General features: G+C 39.5%; 3 protein-coding genes across 5 annotated transcripts; all 3 read right to left on the reverse strand.

Moving 5' to 3' along the window:
- Positions 1–12635: 12635 nt before the first annotated feature.
- LOC6611313 (protein rolling stone) lies at positions 12636–14098 on the reverse strand. The gene is made up of 5 exons (XM_002035824.2): positions 13877–14098; positions 13608–13821; positions 13239–13542; positions 12878–13183; positions 12636–12816 (listed from the first exon to the last, which is right to left on the reverse strand). Exons 1-4 carry the CDS (start codon positions 14012–14014, stop codon positions 13021–13023), a joined length of 819 nt encoding a protein of 272 aa, XP_002035860.2. The 5' UTR covers positions 14015–14098; the 3' UTR covers positions 12636–12816; positions 12878–13020.
- Positions 14099–17394: 3296 nt separating this feature from the next.
- LOC6611314 lies at positions 17395–18670 on the reverse strand. 3 transcript variants are annotated; one of them, XM_032724878.1, is made up of 5 exons: positions 18524–18670; positions 18370–18466; positions 18125–18315; positions 17874–18065; positions 17395–17817 (listed from the first exon to the last, which is right to left on the reverse strand). In XM_032724878.1, the coding sequence occupies exons 1-5, from the start codon at positions 18587–18589 to the stop codon at positions 17773–17775; spliced, it is 591 nt and encodes a 196-aa protein (XP_032580769.1). In that variant the 5' UTR covers positions 18590–18670; the 3' UTR covers positions 17395–17772. The 3 variants fall into 3 exon arrangements, with proteins under 3 accessions (XP_032580769.1, XP_032580773.1, XP_002035861.2); XM_032724882.1 differs by having other exon boundaries at positions 17396–17798; XM_002035825.2 differs by having other exon boundaries at positions 17396–17803.
- Positions 18671–21375: 2705 nt separating this feature from the next.
- On the reverse strand, positions 21376–24145 carry LOC6611315 (protamine). Its single transcript, XM_002035826.2, has 3 exons — positions 23990–24145; positions 21601–22021; positions 21376–21549 (listed from the first exon to the last, which is right to left on the reverse strand). The coding sequence occupies exons 2-3, from the start codon at positions 21985–21987 to the stop codon at positions 21493–21495; spliced, it is 444 nt and encodes a 147-aa protein (XP_002035862.1). The 5' UTR covers positions 21988–22021; positions 23990–24145; the 3' UTR covers positions 21376–21492.
- Between the last annotated feature and the right edge of the window lie 277 nt (positions 24146–24422).

Here is a 24422-nt window from a genome sequence, read left to right on the forward strand (position 1 = left end):
CTAAACGTATCAATCGTCAAAGTACAAAAAATATATATGTATATAAAGCCACCAATCTCTATTCTTACAACTTAAAATAAAAAAATTCTCTTAAATATATAACTATATTTGACAAAAAAATATTTATTTTCGGTAATGTAATATCATAAAATAAAATTCACAAATCATTCTTCGTCTTGAGACTTTTAATCAAGCGACTAATCTACATATGTGCTTCAAGAGAAATGTTTTTTCTAGGACTGGTTTGTTGGCATTTAATTTCCCTTGAAAAAATAATTTATAACACGTTCTTTACAGGGAACTTTGTTGGGTTGAACTTTCCAATTTGTTGCAGCCAAACAAGCGTTACTTACTTTTACTCACATTCACCCACCCTACGCATGTTCTCAGAAAGTTGTATTTTTTTTAAGTCCCGGAATAATCCTGTTTCTGGAAGTCAGCACCATAACTGCCGTTGGTGAGGTTTCTCAGCAATTTGTTCGTTGCATTCTTTTTGCTTTTTCTCGTGGTGGGTCATGGGGAAAGGAACCCAGATCAAAGCCGCTGGAAACTACATTTAGCTAGTTGTGATTGGAGAGAGCATCAGGTCTTGATTTTCTTCTCGATATGTCATATTCGTCCAGGAAAAATGTTAAAGCAATGACAGGTAAAAAAGCCCGTTCGAAATTTAGTTTGATTATCTTATTTTTTGATTATTTCACTTCAAATTAGGTTTCTTGAACACTAAACTACTTTAATAATCAATTCCATGTTATGAACTTAAAAGGAAAACTTTGCCATGCAGAACAGGTACTGAGAAATTTAACAGTTTCCCTCGGTTAATTGATACTCTACCCCAAGGGCTTTAATCGCCAACAGTTTAAATCCTTTTCATTTTCAGTCCGCTACACAAAATCCGATGCTCAGTTGCGGCCTTAAAACTTTAAATGGCCTAAGTAGGGTATGGCTGGGAAATATGCGCTTGGCTAATGGATTCTTTTTTCTTTATTTTCTTTTTATTTGGGATGGGGGTATTGGTGGCTCGTTGTTGTTGTGGACTAATGGAAGCGCCGACGACGACCTTAAAAATGTAAATAAATGTTTCTCTCGTTTTGTTGTTCACGAGCTGGCTACCTTGTGCTTAACCCCTTGAAGCCCTCCAACACACCCAACAACACACACACTCCTATTCGTTTTACCCCTGGGGCTCCTGGTAGTGGGTTTCGTTTGGCCGCTTTTAATGCCGCGTAAATTTTGCAGGATAATCCAATAAAGAGATTTTCGTTGTGGCTGTAGCCGTGGGGTGCATACACCCAAAACTCACTCAAAAAACGGGAAAACATTTTCGCTGAGACACGACAAGCAAAAAAATCGCGCTTGTGTTTGTGAAAAGAATTGATGGAACCCCCAACGACGGAATTTAGAAATGGTGTAGACAAGTAATTTCTGCAGCACAAAATAGTGACATGCTGGAATGCAATCGAAGTGAATCAGTGTAAATAATAAAACTAAATTATAAACTACTCGATTTTTTATTAAAAATAGCAACATTTAAATTATTTACTTTTATTCATTATTTATTTATTATTTATTTAACAAAGGTGAAGAAAATAAACTTTATAGGATTAAACTTTATATAAATAAACTCATTCCTACATAAAAAAATAAGATTTTATATATGAAACGTATTTAAATAAATATAGTAAAAAGCAACTACTTCCTTTGTCAGTTTTCATTTTTTAAATGGCCAGGAAAAGCCCGTAAGTGTACTTCACCTCCACTCGAAGACCTCCTACCACTTTTAATGTCCATATGTATATTTAGCCATTAATAAAACAACGACAACAAAAAGAGGAAAAACAAAAAATTATATAAAAGTTAAATTAGTTTTCGCACAACTTTTTCCACACCTTAAATGCATTGATGTGTAAGGATGCCAATATTCATGCTTCTCAGTTAAGCATAGGAAAAACTACTTAGCTTAGTTAAGTTGTAAGCCGAGTTTAAGAGAAATCGTTGGTCGAATTCTCCTATTGATTTTGATAATTTAAGTTAATTGCAGCTAAGCGACTAAAAATTACACATATTTGGTTTTCATGAAACACAGTTTGTTCGCTTGTCATGACTTTTAAATTAAACTTATTATTACATTTAATTTATATTTTTCCGGTCAAGTATGTGTATTGGCTTCAAGGTAACTGACAGTCACAAATTGCACCATGGCTACAGCTCAGTCACACCTAAACTAAAGTCAAACGCCAAAAGCAAAACTCACTCGCTTTTCCCATTACATTTCAAATTTCCTCTGGCTGAAGGAATCGTACAGTTGCCGATTTCCAAGACAAATCAAATAGCAAACGAAGCGTGTCGAGCGAGAATTCCTAGCGTTCTCCAAGGGTAAAGCGAAAGAAATCAATAAATTTCAAAGGAAATAATTAAGCAAGTAATTGACTTGGATTTCTTTTAGGAATTCCTCCATAAATCTCCTCCAGCTAAGCTAGCTCAGAGCGTAAAGAACCTAAAATACGAGAAGGGAGGCAGGCATCGCCGACATCTCCTCCTTGTTAGTTATATGGTGTTTGTGTGAGGAGGCCAAAAAGGATTTCCAGATTAAGTATGTGGGAGGGTGGTACACTATGTTTCAGCAACATAAGAATCTTTCAAATCTTTTTAAATAAAGTCAAAGCTTAAGATATGGTTTACATTTGCTAGTACAACTTATCTGCAAAGTAGCAAATAAAAAATGAATTCAAAATGCTGGAGAGAATGCTATCATTGTATTGCCGAACTTTAATTAACTAGATTTCGTACTTGATATTATGAAACGTACTGTAATTATCTGACGCTCGTTCGTATATAACCAGCTGCAATTGCATCTTGGGTGGGCGGCGGAAATGGGGATGGCAGCATCTATTTTACAGTTTCAACACGCCCGGAATGCGCCACACTTACACTTGCCACTAGCTGCTGGCATTCCTCGTGTATCTGTGTGTGGGATCTGTGTCTGGGATGCGGAAAATAGGATACATATGGGCGGGAACTTGGGATATAAATAGACAGAATAAGACCAGCGCCTCCAATGCCAAAGACGTCGCCCGAAATTAAAGCCAAAGGCATTTCGGCAAATATGTTTGTTTGGTCAAAGCCGAAAGCCATGGAATATTTGCACACACTTGCCTTCGAACGGGCGAACTGTTACAGTTCCCGACAAGTGTTGATTGTTTGGTCGGAAAGAATTTCTGTTGCAGACACCGAAAACGTTCATGATCGTGCTTTAATTGCCTCAATTAAGTTTTCCAAAGAAAAATACATGGCAACTAATTCAGTTTTACAATACGCACTTCAAAATTTCACAATGTCTGCTTATTACTCTAAAAATAAAATCGTATTTAATTGAATATGGAACAAATCATGCTAATTAATAAAACATTTAATAGAATAACCGTTACTCATGGCCGTAATTAACCCATGACTATTAATTTTAGCACTTTTTATTTAAAACCAAATCAATAAAAATATGTTTTTGTGTTTATTTCAGTTTTTGCCACTTATTGCCGACACAAGTGCACAATAAATATATTTTGAGACCTGCAGAGGCTTAAGTGGCTTTATAGTTTGGTATATTGATATTTTTTAGTTATTTTACCTTTTAAAGGTGCGCAAGCTTTTTCAATATAATTATACTGCGTTTAATTGGGCTCATAAAAGCTCATGAATGCGATGGGCAACCCGCATGAATGCAGCCCTGTGTGACTCCTTCCCATATCTTGGCTTCTCTGTCAAATTGTAATTTATACTGGAACGCAGCACATACACCGCCGTCTGGAGCTTAACTTTTACAGTACATCAATAAATTACATTATCCTTAATTTCCCGCGTTTTTACCGGTCAACACAGCGCACAAGCGACAGCAACGACATTTAACCCTCCCGCAGCCTTCTGGTCAACGACTCCTGCTGAGCCAGCAGTGTGCTGAAACTTCTCGGGTGTGGGGCCAAAACTTCAGAGGAGGAAAAAAGGCCCTTAAGTGAGTTGAAAAATCATGGAAAATAGGTTTCATTAAACTGTAACTACAGATATAAAAGTACGAATAAGGAAAATTCAATTGGATAAACTAAAAATGCATAAAAAGCCCATTACAAATTAAGCTCATAATGAAGAATTCGAGGCATGAAGAGAACATCTGAATTTTTGTTATAAATCAGTATTTGTAATTTGTATGTTCCGGAAATAGAGATTGCGGTCTAAATTTCGATTGATGATTTGATTTGGCTATTACCTGCTAAAATGGAGCAATTGCATACCTGCTGGGCATGGCCAGGAACATTACCAGTAATGCGAGTTTTGGGATTGTAGTATATTGAATGAATTTTGGCGATTGGTGAACATGTCTGCGTACACGAGCATGTGTGGGTAAGTCCATTCAATTGAATCGGGGATTCGGGACGGATTGAGGTGGATGAAAACGAGGACTGACTAACAAACCTTAATTAAGCAACGATGTATTGCGATTATCTGATATTGAGCTGCCCGCTCACTCAGTGGAGGAATATTGAATACTTAAGCAATTGAGTAATCCCTTGAACACTACGACTTCACCCGCTTTAATAAGATCTGAGTTGTGCAAATGAGTTTATGTTTGCTTACCTGCATTTGTGGATGGGTCCATGCTATTGCAACGAAATTTAAGCTTATCTGTAGTCTGGTTTCAAATATCTATACCTGACGAACAAGTGGTAACTAAGAAACTCCGTAATATTAGTAGAGTTCGGATACAAATACTATATTTGGTTGTTCCTCTATTGTATTTACCGACACGCCCTACTAATCGTTGGGTATCCTTCAAATTGTTTAGTGTCACGCAAAAACAAAATTAATGCCTCTAAGGCGCTTTGTATTATTAGCTTGTTATTGAAAATACCTTTTCTAAATATAGAAATCATCAGTGCTGTTTATATATGTATTTGCCCAAGCCAAGGTATACTATTTTTGCAAAAAGTACTTGAGAGGTATTCTTTCGGCGCAACGTACAGTATAGTTACATTGTTTTCTGGGAAAAGGGAAAAGGTTGATTGTGTCCTTTGTCCTGGTGAATTTGACTTTTTTTATATTAATGTCGACAAAGAAATCAAAATCAACTTGTTGTCGATGTCCGCTGTTGGGGCACATTTCTTGAGGGTGGACTGTGGGCTGGATGGCATTGTTTGTGAGTTTGTCGTCCTTTCTGTCGTTGTCATTCGTCAACGTTTCGCGTGGTTGAGTTTTCGGGTTAAATTAATTAAGCGTGTGCGTTTTTATTGTTGATTGAATACACCAACGAGGGCGAGGCCATTTAAACCAGCCTGAACAATAAGCTGTTTGCATTTATATGTACAAAAGCTATTGACTTTTTTACTAAGTTGCCTGCTATTTGCACGGATTTTGGGCAAGCAAATGTGTTAATTTCAGTGCATTTACAAGCTCCGCCATTTCGTTTAATGGAAAATGCATAAATTATTAAAAATCATTTGAAAAATCCTTTGAAAAAATACAACAAAATATATGATTCTACATAATAAAACACATTTTGCGATCTTCGTTAAATAGGTTCGTACTAGTAACGTGCCATGCCAGCTCTATGTGTTAGTTGAGAATTAATAAAATTACCATAAACACTACAGTATCGGATCACAGCCGAAAATGGGAAATAGAACAAAACCACACCGAACTGCAAATTGCGAAATTAAAACTACCGCATCGCAGGCGGAAAGGACAGCCAGGACTGCGTTGTCGTTTGTTTTTCAGTACGAATATTTTGACTGCAGCAGAAGTTTGGCATAAAATTTACTAATTTTATAATGTGGCAGGCAGACATTTATTTCGACGCTAATTACAAACATTTAAACTTTTAATTAGTTTTCAAACAAGCAGCGCAAAAATGCAAAACGAACGCAGCGAAGGCTTGGCTAAAGAAAATTCACCATCGAAAGCGGAAAGTGGTATGATATACATATACATATGCAAGCGAAGTTCTGCAGATCTCTGAACTTATTATGGTTGTTGTTTCTGATTGGGGAGCGTGGGGTATGCAAATTGCAATGTATTTCTATGGCGAATGGAGAGCCAGTTCACTGCTCATTTATGGTAGCAGGAGCAAAACAAACAAATAAAAGGGAAGATAATGGAAATAAAAATAAGCATGAAAATACCATAAACAAATCCCAGCTCAAATTGCCACTCAAACTAAAATGGAAATTGGCTACAAGCAAATGGCCATAAGCAGCTTCCAAAATGTTGAAGAGATCCCAAGCAAATGGAGCAATGAAATATATAGAGGGGAGTGCGATAGAAAAAGTTTTGAATTTTTTAGCCGTCAAAAGTCAGAGTATCTGATTCCCCATTTCCTGCTGGCTCAGCTCCCCCATTTGCAACTGCCCATCAAACTAATTGAACAAGTAAATAGATAGGGATGTCAAATTAGTTTCTAAAGTAAAGCCCCTATTGGGGAATATAAGTTTTCCAGCGTGTGCAATGAATTTCAATTGATGTCTTCCGATCTAATTATTTTAACCAGACGATAAGTTTGCTATAAAACCGTTGTGAATAATGGTACTTTATTGGTCCAGTAATTCTGAGCAAGGGAAAATGAAACAAAAGATACATTTGTAATGTATTTCATTAAATTACCAAAAAATTAATTTTCACGGAACCAGTTTCTAAATTAATATCCCCTCAGTTCATTACACATGCTGGCCAATTACACGAATAAATTCAAGAGAACCTGCGCAAAATCTCGAATGGAATGGATATGAATATTTCATGGGGATATTTGGTGGCACCACCTGACCGCAGATTCCCTGGGCCACAAGTCATAAAAGTATTAATGCCGTTTTAAGTACTTCCGTACCGAGCACTAAATACACCACACCACATATATAATATACATACATATGCATATGGATGTGAACAAGTAAGCGAGATAGCGAAAAATGCAAAGCGCACTAATTCTAACTGCAGCATAAATTAAAGCTCTCATGAATAATAATTCAAGGCAGTCGGGCCGGGGAAATGCCCTACAACAACAACAGCAGCAGCAGCAACAACAACTGGAAAGGCAGACGCACAGTATGAAAGAGCCACTTGAGTAAATGCGTTAGTCGTGCGTTCTCGAATTTGTATTTTGACACCAAAACTCATCAAATCGCAACGGAAAGGGGTATTATACATTAAATGACTTCAATTCTCAACTTAAAATCCTTTTGAAATATGTACAAACATTTAATTGTAGGGAATACATGATTGTGCAAAGATACAGTCTCAAAAGATATCCACAAATGTAATTGGATTGCATTTAAGATTGTATTTTTCACCAATCTGAGCATTACTTCGAAGTGTACTTGATGGTCATATACTAAATATTTTATATGCAATTCCAATTCCAGGAACATTGCTCACTTTCGTAACTAACTCAGCTTGTGTCGCAAAAAGCCAACAAAATTTTATAGCTGTTGTCATTATTTCATGCGCAGTGCCACATAGTCACGCCCCAGCCACAACCCTGACCGCCCCCTTTTCGTCCTGGCAGAAACACCCACAAACACACAGCCACCCACATACACGTTGATCATACGCAGCGTTGTGCTTAAAAATTTCAAATGCATGGCACTTTGCTTCAGAGACAGCCGCATCGCATCTCGTGCTCCCTCAGAAAGCAAGTGGAATAACATTAACAACACCAACAAGGACAATTTTTCGTGTCTGCAGCTATTGTTGGTGTTGTTGTTGCCGTTGGTTTTCCTATGCGATTTTCATTTTCATATTTATTTATATGTTTTTACGCTGGCTAAACTATGAGTACAAGTGCACACTTGTCTGGCGCCAAAAACGGGTGCTGTCCCAGACATTTTGTGGGGGCGTGGGGGAATCGGGCTTAACGCTCTGCTTGCAACTGGCCTGAGGCACTAGTGCCAGTAACCCCAATCTCCGCCAGCACTCTGGCAGGAACGCTCTACGATTGTCTGTGCATTCATTTAAATTCACTGTTTGGCTAGCCAATTTAATGGATAGTCTTTAGTTCTCGGCTGCAGCCAGTTGGGCCCTGGATAAAATGTTTAAAAACCAAACTAATTTCGTTTTAAGAGGGGCTTTATTCATGGCCAATGACAGAGGGTACTATTTAAAGTGTCACTAATTTGTTTGACATAATATATTTTTCTATACATTTTAAGATATAATAAATGTTATGGATAAAATCATTTGCTTCAACCTTAATTTCAAATTATTTATTAAAATACTTACTTTAAACAATTAGCGCTGCTCAATTCGTGCTGAATTCACTGGACATGAAAGCATTTATCTGCCTTTGTTCCCTTTTGCAGCTGTAAGCTTAATCATACGGTTCTTAAAATTACAAATCACCGCCATCAGCGAGGCGCCAAGGACATTGCGAGGCTGGTCGGCTGCAAGGATAATAACAGACAACCTGCTGCACAAGATTGAATTCCCGCTTTTCCCTCGCAAGTGTCCTTAAGAGTGACCATTTAACGATAATTATTGCAACACTGTGGCACATTTTAAGTGCTCTCGCAGCGAACTTTTCATTCGGCTCGTCCAGTTTGATGGTCAACACCTGGCCAACAGCCAATTGGCCCACCTGGGCTGCATAAATTTCCGGCTCAGCATTTTACTTAATCCCGTCTATTTTGCGAAAGGATTATCAAGGCAACTTTTTAATTCGCCGACCAAGTGGCCGGGCTACATCGGCGCCATCGGTCGTGATGTCAGCAGTTTTGTGCGGTGGCCTTTTAATGGGCCCCCACTCCCATACCCTTTCATCCATCAGCAGCCCGACTTGCAGGTAGAGTCGCCAAGGCTCCTTTTAATGCCCATTGAGGGGCCCATTTGATGCGTGGCCAACTGAGCGTGCTCGGGAACTTGCCAACTTTGCCAGCAGGCGAGAAGATAATAATTTGAAATGATGGATTAAAGTAGCCGTTAAATTGAAGGAGGTAAGCTAAACAGAAGGGGACGTTTGCGGTCCTTAACAATTGAAAAGCGTGAATAAGGACGAAATATGCCCGAGCCGTCGTGACTTTTATGTATTTTGAAAAATTTGTATTTATTTAACACTTACTAGCAAATATTTTTAGCGTTGAGGGACAAAATGGTAAAGTATTTGTCAGTACACTTGAGTTGCGAAATTCTTTCAGTGAAATGTAATGAATAGTCTAACAATCCATCTTAAGTATGCCATTTTTAGAGCATACCGACATTCTCAAGCACTTGCCAAGGGAACAAATAATAAAAAATAGCAAATATTTGCACACATATCTGCATCGCAATTGACTTCAGCCCGAATTCGTTTCGGTATACAGCATTATTCAAAATGATGGACTTAAGTAGTCGTTAAATTGAAGTGGGTAAGAGAAAATAACAAAGCCAAAAGGGGGAAAGATAAATGTTTGCTTATGCCAGCGCGTGTGTTTGTGTGGCTTAAGTTTAATACGCCATTCAATCAATTTCTGCACCGCAACCCCGATCCACTGATGCCTGTGTGCCGGGCAGCCTTATCCTGTCGATGTCCTTCCTTTTCAATATTGTCGTTTGCATTTGCAGGGGAAGAGAATCCAGCGGAAAACGAACGCGTCATTATCCTTTCAGGCAAACAAAAGCGTGGCTGCTGCCCAGGACCTCATTCTCGCACTTCTTTAGTCGTCGTGATTCGCATTCTGCATCTTGGAGCTCGTATCCTGGCCAGCCAGTCCTCCTTTTAAGTCTTTTGTCTGGCCATTTATTTATTTATTTATTTATTGTCATACTTGTTTATTGTTTCGCCTGTGATTGCCTTTGGCTTCGCTCTCTTGATTTCTAGAACAGAACACTAGATTTCCGAACACTCCTGTTTCCTTATTTCAAAGCATACATATGCATACGCTACGACTTGATGAAGTTTATTAGCTTTGTGGCAAATGAGTGTCATTTAGAGGTAAGGACGAACTCATTTCTCTGACTGTAAAAACAAAAACAATAACGAAAAAAGGGCAAATGACGGCATCTAATAAAAGTTATTTTGCAATAATTTTGGCCTGAAGCCAGTTAACTGTGTTACCTCGTAATCTAATATATCTAAAATATTTTACCATATTGCTATATTTAAAGAATTCATATGCTCAAATAATTTTTTATTGTAAGCTCGTCAATAATAAATCTAAAATTATATTTTATTAAATATCATAAAATATTTAGAAGTTGGAGGACACAGAACGAATTTATTTAGCACTTTTTTCTTAGCTAATTATTTTGTGAATTTTTTAGCCTGCTCAAAATTCTTTTCAATGCAAAACAAATTTGTATATACCTCCGGAAATCACATATTTCCGGTGAGCTCTTGGCCATTCGACGTGCTATTAATGAGCAGCACAATTAAATTTCACTCTCAAAATTACTCGAAAGGATGAACAACAATCATGCATATGGAAAGTTGACTAGACATTGCTCTTTCCATTCTTTTAAGTAATACCATAATTTAGTTATTAAAATAAATTTACGATCACGGCTGTCGTTAAGTTTTGATGGATATTTTTAATTAATACTTTTCGAAATTTACGAAAAGATCTTTTTGAATTTATGAATTGCCCCTGGAATACCAGCCATTCTGTATACATTAAATGAAAGTTATGCAAAATTGGGAATGTGCCTACGTGAGCGGATGTTTGTGTGTGTGTGGGCTGTCCTTTATTTTCCCATGGCATAATATAAAACATCCTGTTGTTGGCTCTCACATGCCTATTGTCATAAATAACCCGTCCTGAAGGTATGTTTATGTTTGCGTTTGGCAGTGTGTGAGCTTGTCTGATTGGGTTTTGTACATTTTTGTGACTGGCTTAAATTTGTTGCGTTATTTGCGTCATTTCCGAAGCAAATCAAAAAAGGGGTGAAATGCGAAGGCCAGACAATGTGCGGCAAAAAAATAAATAATGGCAGGAGAAAAAAGAGCTACTATGTGTGGGCGGACTGTGTAAAGTGTGTGCTTAATCAGCCAATCAATTTCATATACATATTTTAACACTCCAATGCGTTGGTAAAGAATAAAATTCCAATTCCGCTTGAGTTGAGCCTCGGGCCACAACAAAATGCCTACCGAAACATTCCAGAGAATTCAATTCGCATTGATCGCACAATGCAAAATAGTTCAGCATTATATGGCTATTTGGACAGGCAATCGTATTGAATATTTACGTTTTAATTTTTAATTATCGGCAAGAAAAATATTCCATTCATAGCCAAATGCGACTGCATACTTAGTAGCTTGTTCTAAACTGGTTTTTAACAATAATTGGAACGCAAATTCCGCAGTTTTATATTCCGAGACACATTTGAGCACCTGGAGTGGGATTGACATACGATACTTTAAATTCCCAAATTTAAACTCTCAGGCAATAAATCACCAACGAGAATTGCTAAATCTTCCGTGACATCATCAAGTCACTTAAATAATTTCATATCCTGAAATTTCACAGTTTTTCGCAGCAATCTAATACACCTATAGAGTTATTGCTACCCACCCACCCACACATGTGAGGAGTAAAAAAGCACATCCCCATAAAGTTTCCTTGCTTAGCGGCATGTCGAAAGGACCCTGTGGGAACTGCTAAAGTGCAGCCACTTAGCAGGGTTCCGTAGTTGCAGCTGGCATCGCCTAACACATCGAACGTTAACGTATTTATGGCTGCACTCAGCCTGACATCCACCAACTGCATTGGCATACAAAGTGGGTGGCGATGGCAGTTTGGGGCAACATAACTTAAACTGGCGACTTAAATTTCCCGTCACCATAGCATCCATTTGGGGCAATTATAACGTTTCCTGACTTTGCAACCAACAAGGCGAGAATACATTTGTATTCAATGTTTGTTTCTTTCGCTCGGTTTATATTTTTTTTTCACAATTTTCGTAACATTTCCGCCTTTTTGCATTCAATTTAATTTAACATAAACATTTATATGCTTATATTATTACCCAACGCACACGCTGGCAGCGCAGCTGATGTTGTGCACTGTGCAGAAGGGTTTCATGCTTCAAGTGAGCATACGTAGCGTATACGTAATGTGCAATTTTGTAACGGACTGAAGGGGTTAATGCAGTTAAAGGGGTGGCCCCAGTTTATGAGGGGAAAAGTATTCACTATAAATTTTGTGTGCGCACCGCTTGCAACAACAACGGGCGAACGAGGACGGGAACAACAGCAACAACAACTTAAATCTTAAGTAGCTCAACTTGTTTATTTATCGAAGCAGAAGTTAATGCGATGGTGGTGCGAGCGGGTTGCACGTTGGTCGGTTGGTTGCATGAAAAATGCAGCAATGAGTCAACTCATTGTTGCTGTCGTACCCACATTATTTACAACTGTAATTGCAGGTGCAGCTCGTAGGTAGGCATTTTTGTTGGCTTTACGCTTTAAGGGTACAGGGAATTTATTTTTTATTTAAACGGACATTGCTCATACAAGGTAAAATGCATTACTAATTTAAAGAAAAATGTAGTGACTACTCAAAATATAAAGCCATAAGCTGCGGACAAATGCGCTACCACATTCTAGATAGATACAAGCAGATACAGATACAGATACGAGGACATGATGTGGCCAACTCATGGGAATAAAAGATAGAACAGCAGGATGAGGCAGAGTTGCAGCAGCAGAGCTTTTAATTTTCCAGACACGTGCAAGCGGCGTAAACAACAAAACAAGTCCGACATATCAGAGGACAAATAAGCAAAATTTGTTTTGATATCTCTGCTTGTTCTGTATCTCTGATAGTACCCAGTTCGTGTGAACAAAAGAAGTATATCGTGTTTAGCCTAGAATAATTGTTCATAAAATTATTTAAACAAATGACAAATTTATTTAGATATACAATACCTTTTTAGAGCGTGTCTCGTAGTCGGAACGCTAATATTCTCTGCAAACTACCCATTTTTTTGTCTGTATGCTTGTTTCTGAAGATTGTGCAAGCATGACTTTAATGCAGTTATGAGAATGGCAGCACAGCATCAAAACTATCACTAAAGATATCCCAGCTTGCGTGCTATGAAATTGCGTAGTCGATAGACTCCATATTCGAGACTGGACAAGGACACCAGAACTATACTGAGATATGTTACGGTTTTTAAAACTATCTTTGGCCTAGCAAAATTCAAAAACGGATATATATAGTGTTTTCCGTCTCTGAAAAAATAAAACTAATAAATATTAGAAGGCCAATGCTAAATAAGGATCTTACAAGTTACGACCGCCAAGGGCATAGAATAGTATTGCGAAAATTCCGTAAGTATGGAGGAATGCCAGTGGATAAACAAAGTGAAGAAGTCGAGCTGGTTGCGCCACCAGAAAGTTATCGATGGTGAAGAAAATAGGTGGCAGCAAGTGAGTCCATATGTTATACAAATCGGAAACCCGAGTCGGATTAGTTAACACCCGATCCTTGGGATATATGGCTGTCCAATAGGCGAATGCAATTACGCACGCCAATGTGATGTTAGTCCAATAGCAAGCCCAATAAACCTTAATCAAGCAACTCGGAGGAACTAAAAACAGTAGAGTACTTAATGTATAATACGACCATTAATTAAATTAATTATTAATTTCCTACCCCAGGTTTCCGGCTTGAAGTGATAGATAGTCACAAGTATTGCTCCGGTAATACTGGTAACGCCACACAATACAAATCCCCAGTTGGTCAAGAATATAAAAAAATTTCCGTTGTTGTAGTACTCAGAAATACAACCGACCACGCCGGCACCAAAGAATCCGCCTAATGCCCATCGGTAAGCCAAGAAAATAGAAGATTTTGGCCCAGACTGCCACTGCAAGTACAATTTTTGTAAGAACATATCGATGGAAAATTAAAACAGAACCAACTTGCGAACGTAGGAAGTCCGTGGGAAAATGATGATGTAAGCCGAGTCTACGGAATCGGAGCTCATCCCGTAAACTTAAGGGCTCTTGAAGATTGCCGGAGGATAATTCTGGCTCAGTTCCGGCCAACAAACGAAACATTTACTTACACCAATAATTTGCTTATATTATTTCGAATCGTTTGTAATTCAACAGAGAAATGACTTTAAGTTCAAGGCCCGCATGGGCATCGACTTTTCCCATCGCATATTCCCCTGGACTCCTTATCTCGCGGAGCACGCGGCCTGCCCTGCATAATTAACAGATACATGCGATTCAGTTGGGGTCTCCAGTGCGTGCGATTCAGCCGGGGTTCCGTGGTTCGTGGAATCCCCGCACCTCTCGTTCCACGCAAATTACGACATGTGGCTGACATCATTTTTCTTCCTCAGCCATTCAAAGATTACGGTGGGCGGAAGTGCGCTCCGAGAAGAATGTTACAGGATGTCGTTTTGAGCCAAGCAGACACTTTTAATTGAGAGACACTTGGCTGAACTGTAGCGTGCAATTAAAATGCCATTATATGTCAAAATAAAGCATCAGCTGCACAGTGGAATGGGAAGCTCTAAAGAACATACGTTATTCAAAAAATTCGAAGACAATTGTTATTAATGCTGTCATTACTTACAAATTAAATTTAAATTAAATACTATATTCATAATGATTAAAATTGCCCTCCAAACTTTTGTGGCACCTCTGAACCACAGTGCCGCTTTGCCTAGTAAGTTCCAATAGGAATGTTTTGCGATTCTTTCTAGCTTCTGGCATTGGTGGCTCTTGGATGATTCTCCTGTGAAAACAACTTTGTTGGCCAGAAAGTATAAGTACCTAACACCCCTCGAGATTCCTGGAGGCGAAATCATTCTTGTTGTCCTCCAGACTATTTGCTCAACTCTTTTATTTTCGACACCTCTTTTCCGTATACTAGTCTGCATATTCCGTACAAATCACGTCGAAAGAATCACATAGTTGTATATTTCGAAATAAACATCTAACGCCCTAGTCCACCTTGGGATCATTTAATATGCAAATTTGCTGCCAACATTCACTCGGTTGATTTTGCCGGAAAATTCACATTGTTTACGTCCTTTCCTGCTTTGTGAATTTATTTTCCTAGTTTTCATTTTTCCAATTGATTAGCTGATTCTTACATCAATCCACAAATATATTTTTTGATGAGACAGGAAATTTCTCCGGTATTCGAGTGTTGTTGGATCAAAGACAATTTATAATTTGACAATTGCTGCGGAAATTATTTAGTTTAAATTATTTACAGGCTCAGTAATAGTTTGAAACCTTTAAGAGTGAAATTGTATTGATGTCGAACTAAAAGTATGCAAAGTGCACTTAAATTTTATTTGTGTTAGATAAGTAACTACGGTTATTTTATTACGATGTCGACACCACAAGCTGTTGAGATTTCGATCGAAGCACTTCCTTAGCTCAAATCAGAAAAGTGAGGGTTCAATTGAGCTCCATGAGCCTGGGGATAAATTAAATTTGCCAGCGGCGAGCCCATTGGCGCGCCCTACTTTCTTCCGCCCAAGGAAGTCAACTCTTTGGCAGTTTGCCATCAAGTTGCGCTTTAAAAGTGCGTGCTGCCATTAGGGTGCTTTCGTGTAGCAGGGTGAAGTCAAGGGTTAAGTGTTTTAAAGTGAGACGCCATTCAGGCCATTTCTATGTTATCGCAATTTACCAACCACTCCTGGCGCCCCATGAGGCGATACCTCACGTGTCATTATCTTAATATAAAGGCAGTCCTTGCCCCGATCGTCCTTTCCACATGCCTCCCGGTTGATAGAGCTTCTTTCAGCTCCCATATCTCTTACTTGACTACACAATTAAGTGGCAGGGCGTTTGCCAGTGTGGAGTTCGCATGTGGGGTGGCTTAAAATTAAATTTCTCATGCTTAGAGTGCGAGGACCTGTGCCGTTGCTCATTATTATATAGTCACGTGGCTGGATGGATACGAATACGGATACGGGTTGTGGGTCGTTACTACGCGGCTATATCACAACTTGAGATTCGTCGAGAGCTCTTCCACTTCTAGTACATCACTCAAGCTGGGTAAACTAACTATGCGATAAAGAGCAAAAACGAAAGAGGTGCAAAAAAACCTTAAAAGGAAGTAAGCTTGCGAAAAAGTAACTCAATAAACAAAGAGTTTAAATACTCTAATTACAATGATATTAAATGATTTATTAAAAGCAACAGTTAATATAAAAATATATTTCCATTATATTAGCTAACCCAAAATAGCCTTTATCTAAAAATATGTTCGGCATTAATAATAATCAAATCTCATAGGGCATCTCAATATTCATATGCCTGATTTGCACAACTTTTTTGCATTCTTTTGATGTTATTAGTGATGTTATTCCCAGCAGGGAACTTCACATGCAATTTGCAATCTTTCCTTTTTGCCACTACAATTCGTATATATTTAGTGTGTAATTTTTATATACTTGCCTTATTTCTGTAGATAGCATAATGAGAAAGGTTTTATATGACTGCTCTATTAAACAATATCAACATTGTATTTGAATTTAAATTTTGCAAGAGAAATCAACAGAAGTGTCACTTTCATGTTAACCTAAATAAATAGCTTTATAAATGAATCTGTTTTTGATATGATATTTGTTATTATTATTTATATGCCAATAATCTTGACTTGGTACGGTCTCAGCTATATTCCAACAATAAATTTATCTAAAATCTCTAAAAATTTTTAGTTTTAAAATATGTGATATATCGAAACTCTTCAAAAAAGCGTTAAATAAGAACTAAACGAAGTTAATTGAATGATGAATGGTGAATGAAACAAAACTTGTTGATTTTCTGAGAAATGCATTTAAAAGTCCCGCAATTTAATTATTACCAAAGAAAGCGCAAACACAACACGCCAACTTCGCAATGCTCTCCTCTTGCCCTCTGCGGAAATCAATGCATGCCAAAATGCATCTGGATCTGAATGCATATTGAAAATGTGCATAAAAGCTGGCTGGGGCGAAATAAAGGGGGTGGTGACAATGCCGTCTGCTCGGTATTTTTGCAACTCGCACACCCACAATCAATTATGCAATATGAAAAGCCAAGGCTTGTCCGAGGAAAACGAAAAATCGAAAAGCATTTGCGGCAATTTCTCAATTCAAAGTGAAGGCAGTTGGCATGGCATGCAGGGGGCTGAGTTGTGACCCAGAGGCGCCGAAAGGGGGCTGCTTTCCATGGGGAAAGAGATAGGGGCAGGGATGGAGTGCTGTCAGGACGGACGGCATCGTAACCGGACCCCGGGCTACGTCGACGTCTGCATTGCGCCATGCAAACTCGAGCTGCGGCAGCAACAACTCATTTTTTCTCATTTTGTATTATTGACAAAGAGGGGGGTATGGCGACTGTCGACTGCCGATTTTCATTGAATATTTTTCGGCCAAAACGAGGCCCTCTTCAGGCCTGGAACGTGTGGAGCTCAGAGCCCCAGTCAGAGTCATGGCTCCCAGACTGTGTGTCGGGAGTTTGTGCCAAAGGCTAGCAAACAGTTTGCACCACCACCAATAGCAACAATAAGGCTCGAGACTCTTCTACTCGACATTCTGCTGACCTCAATATTTGTTCAACTTTTCAGCAACAATTTTGTTATGCGATTTTCTCAGCAGCGCCCCCGTCGCCTGGCTGTCACAAATGCCTGCAGTTTGGCAGTTTGTGCAGTGAAAGTGATTTTCGGATGGGTTCAGTTGGTTTATTGCTTTGATTGGCCGCTGCTCCTGCTACTGCTGCTGTTGCTGTTGCTAAACTTCTGTGGTGCTGATTACGATGGATGGGGTGTGGCTTTTGGCCAGCAATCAGTGCCGGCAAATCAAATTTCATGCCTCAAACAAGAATCCACTGACTGAGCTGAAGGAAGGCGGCTGAATTAAAGAAAGGGGTTCCACATCCACAAAATGCGACTCGGGGGGGTACTTACCCACACGCGGCCCAGGAGGCGGCACACCAGGACCACTTGGGAAACGGGGCCCAAACACACGATTGTGAGGAGGCGCAGGCTGTGGGCGTGGCCATGGACCCACAACAGCTGACAAATGGCCGAGGCGAAACAGACGAACAGCACAAAGTTGGACAAGAGAACCAATGTGCTAATGAAGGCCAACTTGCAGCGCTGCAATGAAATCGAAGAAGTGCGCCGACCACAAAGACAAAAGGGTAATCACTTCTTACGGGCACCAGGAGGGCCAAATTAAATGGCAACAGCAGGGCCAGATGATGTCTGAAAAGGACCTCAAAGAATTGCCAGCTGGATGTCCTAAGGACCTCATGCCAACTCTGATGGCGTCCCAAGGCAATGTTTTCCTCATACATCAGTGGTACGTAGTAGAATGTGTTCACCGGTCCGTCCGAGTTAATCGATGCTGTCAAACAAGAAGTTTAAGATTCTAGGTGAATCAAAAGTTTATGGAATCTACCCTGGGCCAAGTGCTTGAACATATTGATCACGTAGTACAGCAAAACGTTGTGCAAAATAAGCATCATAGCGTCTTTTCTGAAGGGGTGGATTGATCGCTAATCATTAAAAGCAATTAATATAGCAATTATTAATACAAGTATCTCATAGCTTACGAAAATCAAAGTAATTTGGTAGAGGAAAATAATGCAAGTCACAATAAGCTCATGGAAATCGGCCATTATAGCTGACTCTGCCTTACAAACGTATCAATTTTGAATCAGGTTTCCAAAACAAACAAATTTAGACAGCTAGACACTGAAATCGTTGCGTAAGATCAAATGATTTCAAAGCACCCAGAGCCTACACTTAAGATTATCCAAGAAAATAAGAAGTTCGCAATAGAAATAAGCAAATGTCTTTAGCCAACTGAGTTAAATACATTGCCCAAAGTAAAAGATAAATTACTCTAGTACGGCTTGAATTAACCCAAAATACCTTAGCCTTGAGATATCCCAGCCTTTCAATTGTAACTCTTCCACTCTCAGGATCTCTGGCCACGCAATTTATCAAGATGCATTAACATCTTTCCTTGATATCGCCTCGATTATTATGCCTACAATTAAGAGTATTCGGCCGCAGGTATCTACAAACCTAATGGTTTACAATTACCAATTAACAAATTATTCCAGTGACCAAAGTGCCTGATGAAGATGGAACATCACAGTCAAGACGATGCAATGCTAGAGAGCAAAGCATAATAATTTAATTTAAATTTCCAGCCTATGTGCAAATAATGTAAAACATTCCTGCACATTTTAAGTGCTGCTGCAAATTGACTGTCAGTCAGGCAAAGCGGCCACAAACATCAGAAACTGCAGCGACAACTGCAACAACTTTTGAACAACTACAGCAACAGCAACAAGAGTTACGAAAACAATAACCACACAATGACAATGCAAGGCAATATTCGCATATTATACAAACAATAAACATTGTTAATTAATTTACTTCAACTCGAGCGGCAACTGCACTTTGGCCCACTCTACCGAAAAGGATGACTTTAAGCTTGTGGAACGCATGCAAAGTCACATAAGGAAATATTCCCAATATTTTCAGGGCGAACTTCTGTGATTAAAAAAGTTAAAACTTAAAACCTCATTAATAAAAATAAAATATAAACAACATTGAGAGTGTTTCACAATTTTTTCCTTAAAGTGCCAAAACTCCATTGTCATGTCCACGAAATAACTTTCCAGAACACTCATCGAAGCTCTCATGGAATTCACTTATTAACGCTTATATGATATGGCGCTTACTTCGGGCTTTTGATAACTTGTGGCACGAGCAGTGGCTATGCCTCATGCAAGCGGTATCATTATAAATAATGACTCTGATTAAATATGATGTAATCCTTTGCCAGGGCTACCGAATCGGGCATTTTTTAAATGCTGCAAACTTAATTAAGCATTTATCATAGTCGGCAGAGGAAAGGGAAGTGCTGGATGAGATAAGGCGATTGGAGGATGGAACAGACAAGTGCATTAATTAACGGTCTGATGTCCCTGGTAACTGACCATAAAGGATTTGCGTTATTAATTGAACGATTTTCGGATCAATATTCTACAATTCGCATTGGGAGCTGCGCACTCCCGAGCCACACCTTCCACATTGCATTATACCTTTTATTTTTAGTAATTTGTTCGTTTGGGCCAGTTAAGAATAACTGTCACGTACGTCTGGCATGGCCAAAACACACTTACCATTTCATCAAAGTAAATCGAGCTTGAATTGATTTCGCACACATAAGCCGTCCGTATTAGCCTCCTTTCCACAAAAACTACCTTGGCTTGGCCCTAATGTGTGTCATTTGGCCGGCAGTTATCTTTGGGCCAAATGCACAAAGGAGCGGTAATTTTCCGAAAATTTCCTTTTTGGCCAAAAACAAAGGACCACGGCGGATGTTTTTTTTTTTTTGTTTGATTCGATTTTCTTTTCTTGTTAGATAAGTGAATTTTTATTTGCCATAGCTTTTAGTAATTGTCCATTATATTTATTCGATTGGGGACTTTAATATAATTTCATATATACTTCAGTTCTTATGTTCATTGCTAATAAAAGTTTATGAAACTGAAAGTGTAGAATTTCAAATTTAAATAAGATAAGGGACAGCGTTGAAATTCATATATCAGCCCCATTTTCAATCAGAAAACGCAACAAGTTATAACCGAAAAAGCCAAGCTCTTTTAATTCCATTTCTGCTTTCATTTCAATTTCACTTGCAACAGAACTGAAATAAAACGGCGAAAACTGAGACTCATTTACACATTTATGTGGGAAAATGTCAGCTCCTGAGTAATTTATGCACACAACGGCATTTAAATGCCTTTTATTTCCTTTTTTCGAAACAAGGCCGCTTCAGTTCGTCACTGTTTCGGGTTCACTTTCATTTTTCACTGCGCCATGTCCCTCTGAGTAAGAGAAATGAGCTGTAATGGGTGCCAAAAGCCAACGACAGGGAAAAGGAGACAGGAGGCCACCACCAGACAATTTATGCGAGCCTGGGGAATTGTTTCGAAAACTGACAAATTATGGTCGTAAGTGCTGCGATTAGTCCGTTCCGTTCCATTCGCCTTTTCGTTTGTTACTTTCGCCAACTGTCGTCCCAAGGTTGTCTTCCCAAGACCACAATGTGCATTACATTCACTCACAGAACAGTTGCAGGAACGGGTTTATGGCATCCATAACATTGCGGGCACTGCGTGTTATTAATAATTCAATTTAGCTGTCTCGCAACATACGCCGGGTCAGAGAACTCTGGAAAGGCTGGGAGCACGCAACTCCTCCCCATATCTTCCAATTCCCCATTGCCGTGGCCATTTACCGCTCAGCCTTAGCAGTTTTCCCATTCCATTTCCTCGGATCACAGCTCATTATCTATTCATGCAAGTTAAGTGCGAAAGCTCATATAGTGGAATAATAAATTGAATTTCGCCGGGCATCTGGAACAAACACAAATAGCGACACGTGCTGTTCCAAAAAGTATTTATTAATTTATTTTAATTCCTAAATTCATCAAATGGTATCAAATCAATGTAAGTATATGCCTGGACTTAGCTGCATCGGACTTTTTCGTATCTCAGTATTAGTTGCAACAAACCCGTCGGCGCCTGTGGCGCTCACTGGTGGTGACCTTGCACGCCTGAAAGGACACAAATTAATAGTCTTTATAATATAAAAAATAAATGCTTACCATCCGGCGGTATCGATCCTTTATATGCTCCGGGAGCGCGGCCCATGCTTTAGCGGCCTCTGCAATTAATTGCCGCGGTTTCATGTCACAGTGCTTCTTCCGGAACGAGCGTATGAAATTCAAATATCCGTTGCTAGTGATTGGACCTTGCTTGCTGCACTTGGCCTTCGTCGCACACCGACTCTTGACCTTAGGCCGAGACGCCTTGCCACAAGCGGCCTTTCGTTGCGGCTTTGCACAGGTCTTTACCGGCTTACATTTGGACGGTACACTTCTCCTTGGTTGTTTACACATTTCAGTGAAACCTTTAGGACTTTCATCTTTTGCAGAAATGGTAGTTATGCCATTACACAGGCTCTTGCAATCATTTGCATTGTTTGAACTCATCGTACTACAATTATATAGAAAATTTTTACAATTTCTGAAAAGAAAAGGAGAGTTTTTGGGATTATTTGGGATTTATTTGATGTGTACGATGTCGGCTATTAGCTGTGATGGAGTATGTTCCTCCTGCATGTGAGTGTGAGTGTTGGCCCCAGAAGCCGCAGAGTTGCGTCCTAGAGAAGTCACTTAATCAGTGAGGAACCCGAGTCTAAAACAAGAAGTAAAGCCCAAGCCCAAGCCCTGCCGACCAGGATGAAGACCTGAACAGCAGGAGACAAGCGGTTGCAAGTGCAACAAAGCCCATAATTAATATCAGTTGCAAGCTGCCTCCCGACAACCGACGTTTAGTCACCATGTGTGGGAGCCTAAGTGGCGGTTCTTAGCCAAGACCAATGGGTATTAAGAACTGGTTATTTAATTGTCATGAAAATCGACAGTAGTTTATAATGAAAATTAGTAACCGGCAGCAAATGGGCAGCGTTTAATAATAAATAGAAGGACTCCCTCCAAGGATAAAAAAGCTAAGCCAATATCTGTATAATTCAAGATTACTCAAGTTTCCACAAATCCGAGTAATTAATTTGCCACCCACAGCTGATATTTTGGGCATGACAAATATTAATTCGAAATATTAATTTGAAATCGTTATGGATGTGTACAAATTACAATTGGTGACCAGCTGTGCCATCGCACCACACTGACTGCATTGTCTTTCAAACCCCACTGAACACCCAGTTGGAATCCAAAGTTCCCTTTAGCTAGAGAGCTTCATTCAAGGCCCATTATGCTCCTCTTGGCTTTCCATTCGAACTTAAAATTATCTTGTGGATCAATATGAAAAACAGCACGAGTTGAATGGGGCTTCGCCGGGAGGAAGTTATCTTGAAAACTATTTTCCTTCAATGAAAGGAAGACTTGATTGATTAAGTGCTAAACTAGCTTTAAAAGCCAACGCGGGCAGGTAAAACTAAGTAGGAACCGACAGGAGCTGAGGGCGTCGAGTGATTATCATTAGTCGCCAGAGTAGTTGCCATTTAGCACGCACAACGAGATGAGTGCCAGCAACATCAGCAGCAGATGCAACAATGTTTGAGTAATTGTTTGCCGTTGCTGCAGCGTCAACAGCAGCACAAGCAGCAGCAGCAGCAACTGCATATGCAACAAAATTTGCATGCAAACACAAGTCCCTACTCACCGCCCCTTAGCCCACAACCCCACTCATTGCCCCATTTGGCTGCACACGTAACTGAACGGTGGCAACAACTGCAGCAGTAATTGCAACAAACAATTAGCGTCACTTGAATTTATGTTTACGAGCGGCTGCCTGGACATTTTCGGCCACAATGACAGTGTGCCCCCTGCCTACTGCCCTTTTATGGTTGTCAACGAGCAAAAAGTTTATCAATCAGGACGTGTAATTTATTTACAATTTCACTCGGGCAACGAAAGAAAGAAAGAACCAAGAGTTTCTCTTCAGATTAACTCGATCTTTCTTTCGGTCGAACCGCGTGAACCGCTATGATTTATTTAATTGCCCGCGCTTGCTGCCAGTGTTGTTGCAGCATGTAAATGACGTCATTACAAGGCGTGGGGCGTGGCAAGGTGGTTGGCTGTCGACGGACTGCCCCCGGCATTAGTTTAAAGCCAGATAGGAGGGCCACATCCATCCGACATCTAGACAAACACGCGGGCCGCCACAAAGGCGTGGCCGCCGAGTTTCCGCTTCGACTTGCAACACTTTGGTGCAACACGCCCCACAACCTTGCAGTCGACAATAATTTAATCGCGTCTCAATGAATTTTACAGAACTGAATTTCATAAAAGCTTCTTTAAAAAAGAATTTTGAAGGTAAACTTTTTGCAAACTAAGTTTATCGAATCTGATTGGAATACCAATAGAAAATAATTATGCGCTTGGTTTAAAATAATTGAATTGTAGGGCCGGCCATACGATTACACGTTGTTATTTTGTAAAAATAAATCGTAATCAGTTTTTTTTCACTTACCCCTATGAAATTTTTTATAAAAACCGAACTTTTCTCACAACTAATTTTAAAGAGTGTAAAAATAGGACTGTCAATTTTTGGAAAAATTTTGCTTGTGAACTGTTTGTGTACCAAGTTACAACTAATGTTTAGACAAACCAAGTGCTAAGTATAGGGGTGTACGGCAAAACCTACGCCAACTAGATGGAATAAAGTTAGATTTGATCGAAACGACGCCGCCGGATACGCATCCTGGGAAACATCTTTCTGTTAGGTGGGTACGCCCCCATGTTTCCCTTTGCCGTTGGCAGTGTGGCAAGTTTTCCTCATAGGTGGCATAAATTATGTGAAACAATTTTTATACCCACTATTGCTCGCGCCAAACTCTCTGCGGCTTATTAAAATTTCTAGCCGCCGGGCTAACAAACTCGGTGTGGCTAAGAAATTTTGGGCG

The sequence above is a fragment of the Drosophila sechellia genome, chromosome 2L (genome assembly GCF_004382195.2).
Source record: "Drosophila sechellia strain sech25 chromosome 2L, ASM438219v1, whole genome shotgun sequence".
Taxonomy (NCBI): Eukaryota; Metazoa; Arthropoda; class Insecta; order Diptera; family Drosophilidae; genus Drosophila; species Drosophila sechellia.

Excerpts from the sequence above, each read along its gene's own strand:
- LOC6611313 (XM_002035824.2), bottom strand. The coding sequence starts at position 14,014 with ATGTTTCGTTTGTTGGCCGGAACTGAGCCAGAATTATCCTCCGGCAAT. Across the intron at positions 13,822-13,876 it reads CGGACTTCCTACGTTCGCAA|TGGCAGTCTGGGCCAAAATC; the intron begins GTTGGTTCTGTT and ends TTGTACTTGCAG. Across the intron at positions 13,543-13,607 it reads CTTCAAGCCGGAAACCTGGG|TTCCTCCGAGTTGCTTGATT; the intron begins GTAGGAAATTAA and ends TACTGTTTTTAG.
- LOC6611314 (XM_032724878.1), bottom strand. The coding sequence starts at position 18,589 with ATGGCCGATTTCCATGAGCTTATTGTGACTTGCATTATTTTCCTCTAC. Across the intron at positions 18,066-18,124 it reads ATTTGGCCCTCCTGGTGCCC|CGCTGCAAGTTGGCCTTCAT; the intron begins GTAAGAAGTGAT and ends ATTTCATTGCAG. Across the intron at positions 17,818-17,873 it reads GCCTCCTGGGCCGCGTGTGG|CCGCCTTCCTTCAGCTCAGT; the intron begins GTAAGTACCCCC and ends TCTTTAATTCAG.
- LOC6611315 (XM_002035826.2), bottom strand. The coding sequence starts at position 21,987 with ATGAGTTCAAACAATGCAAATGATTGCAAGAGCCTGTGTAATGGCATA. Across the intron at positions 21,550-21,600 it reads AGGATCGATACCGCCGGATG|GCGTGCAAGGTCACCACCAG; the intron begins GTAAGCATTTAT and ends GTGTCCTTTCAG.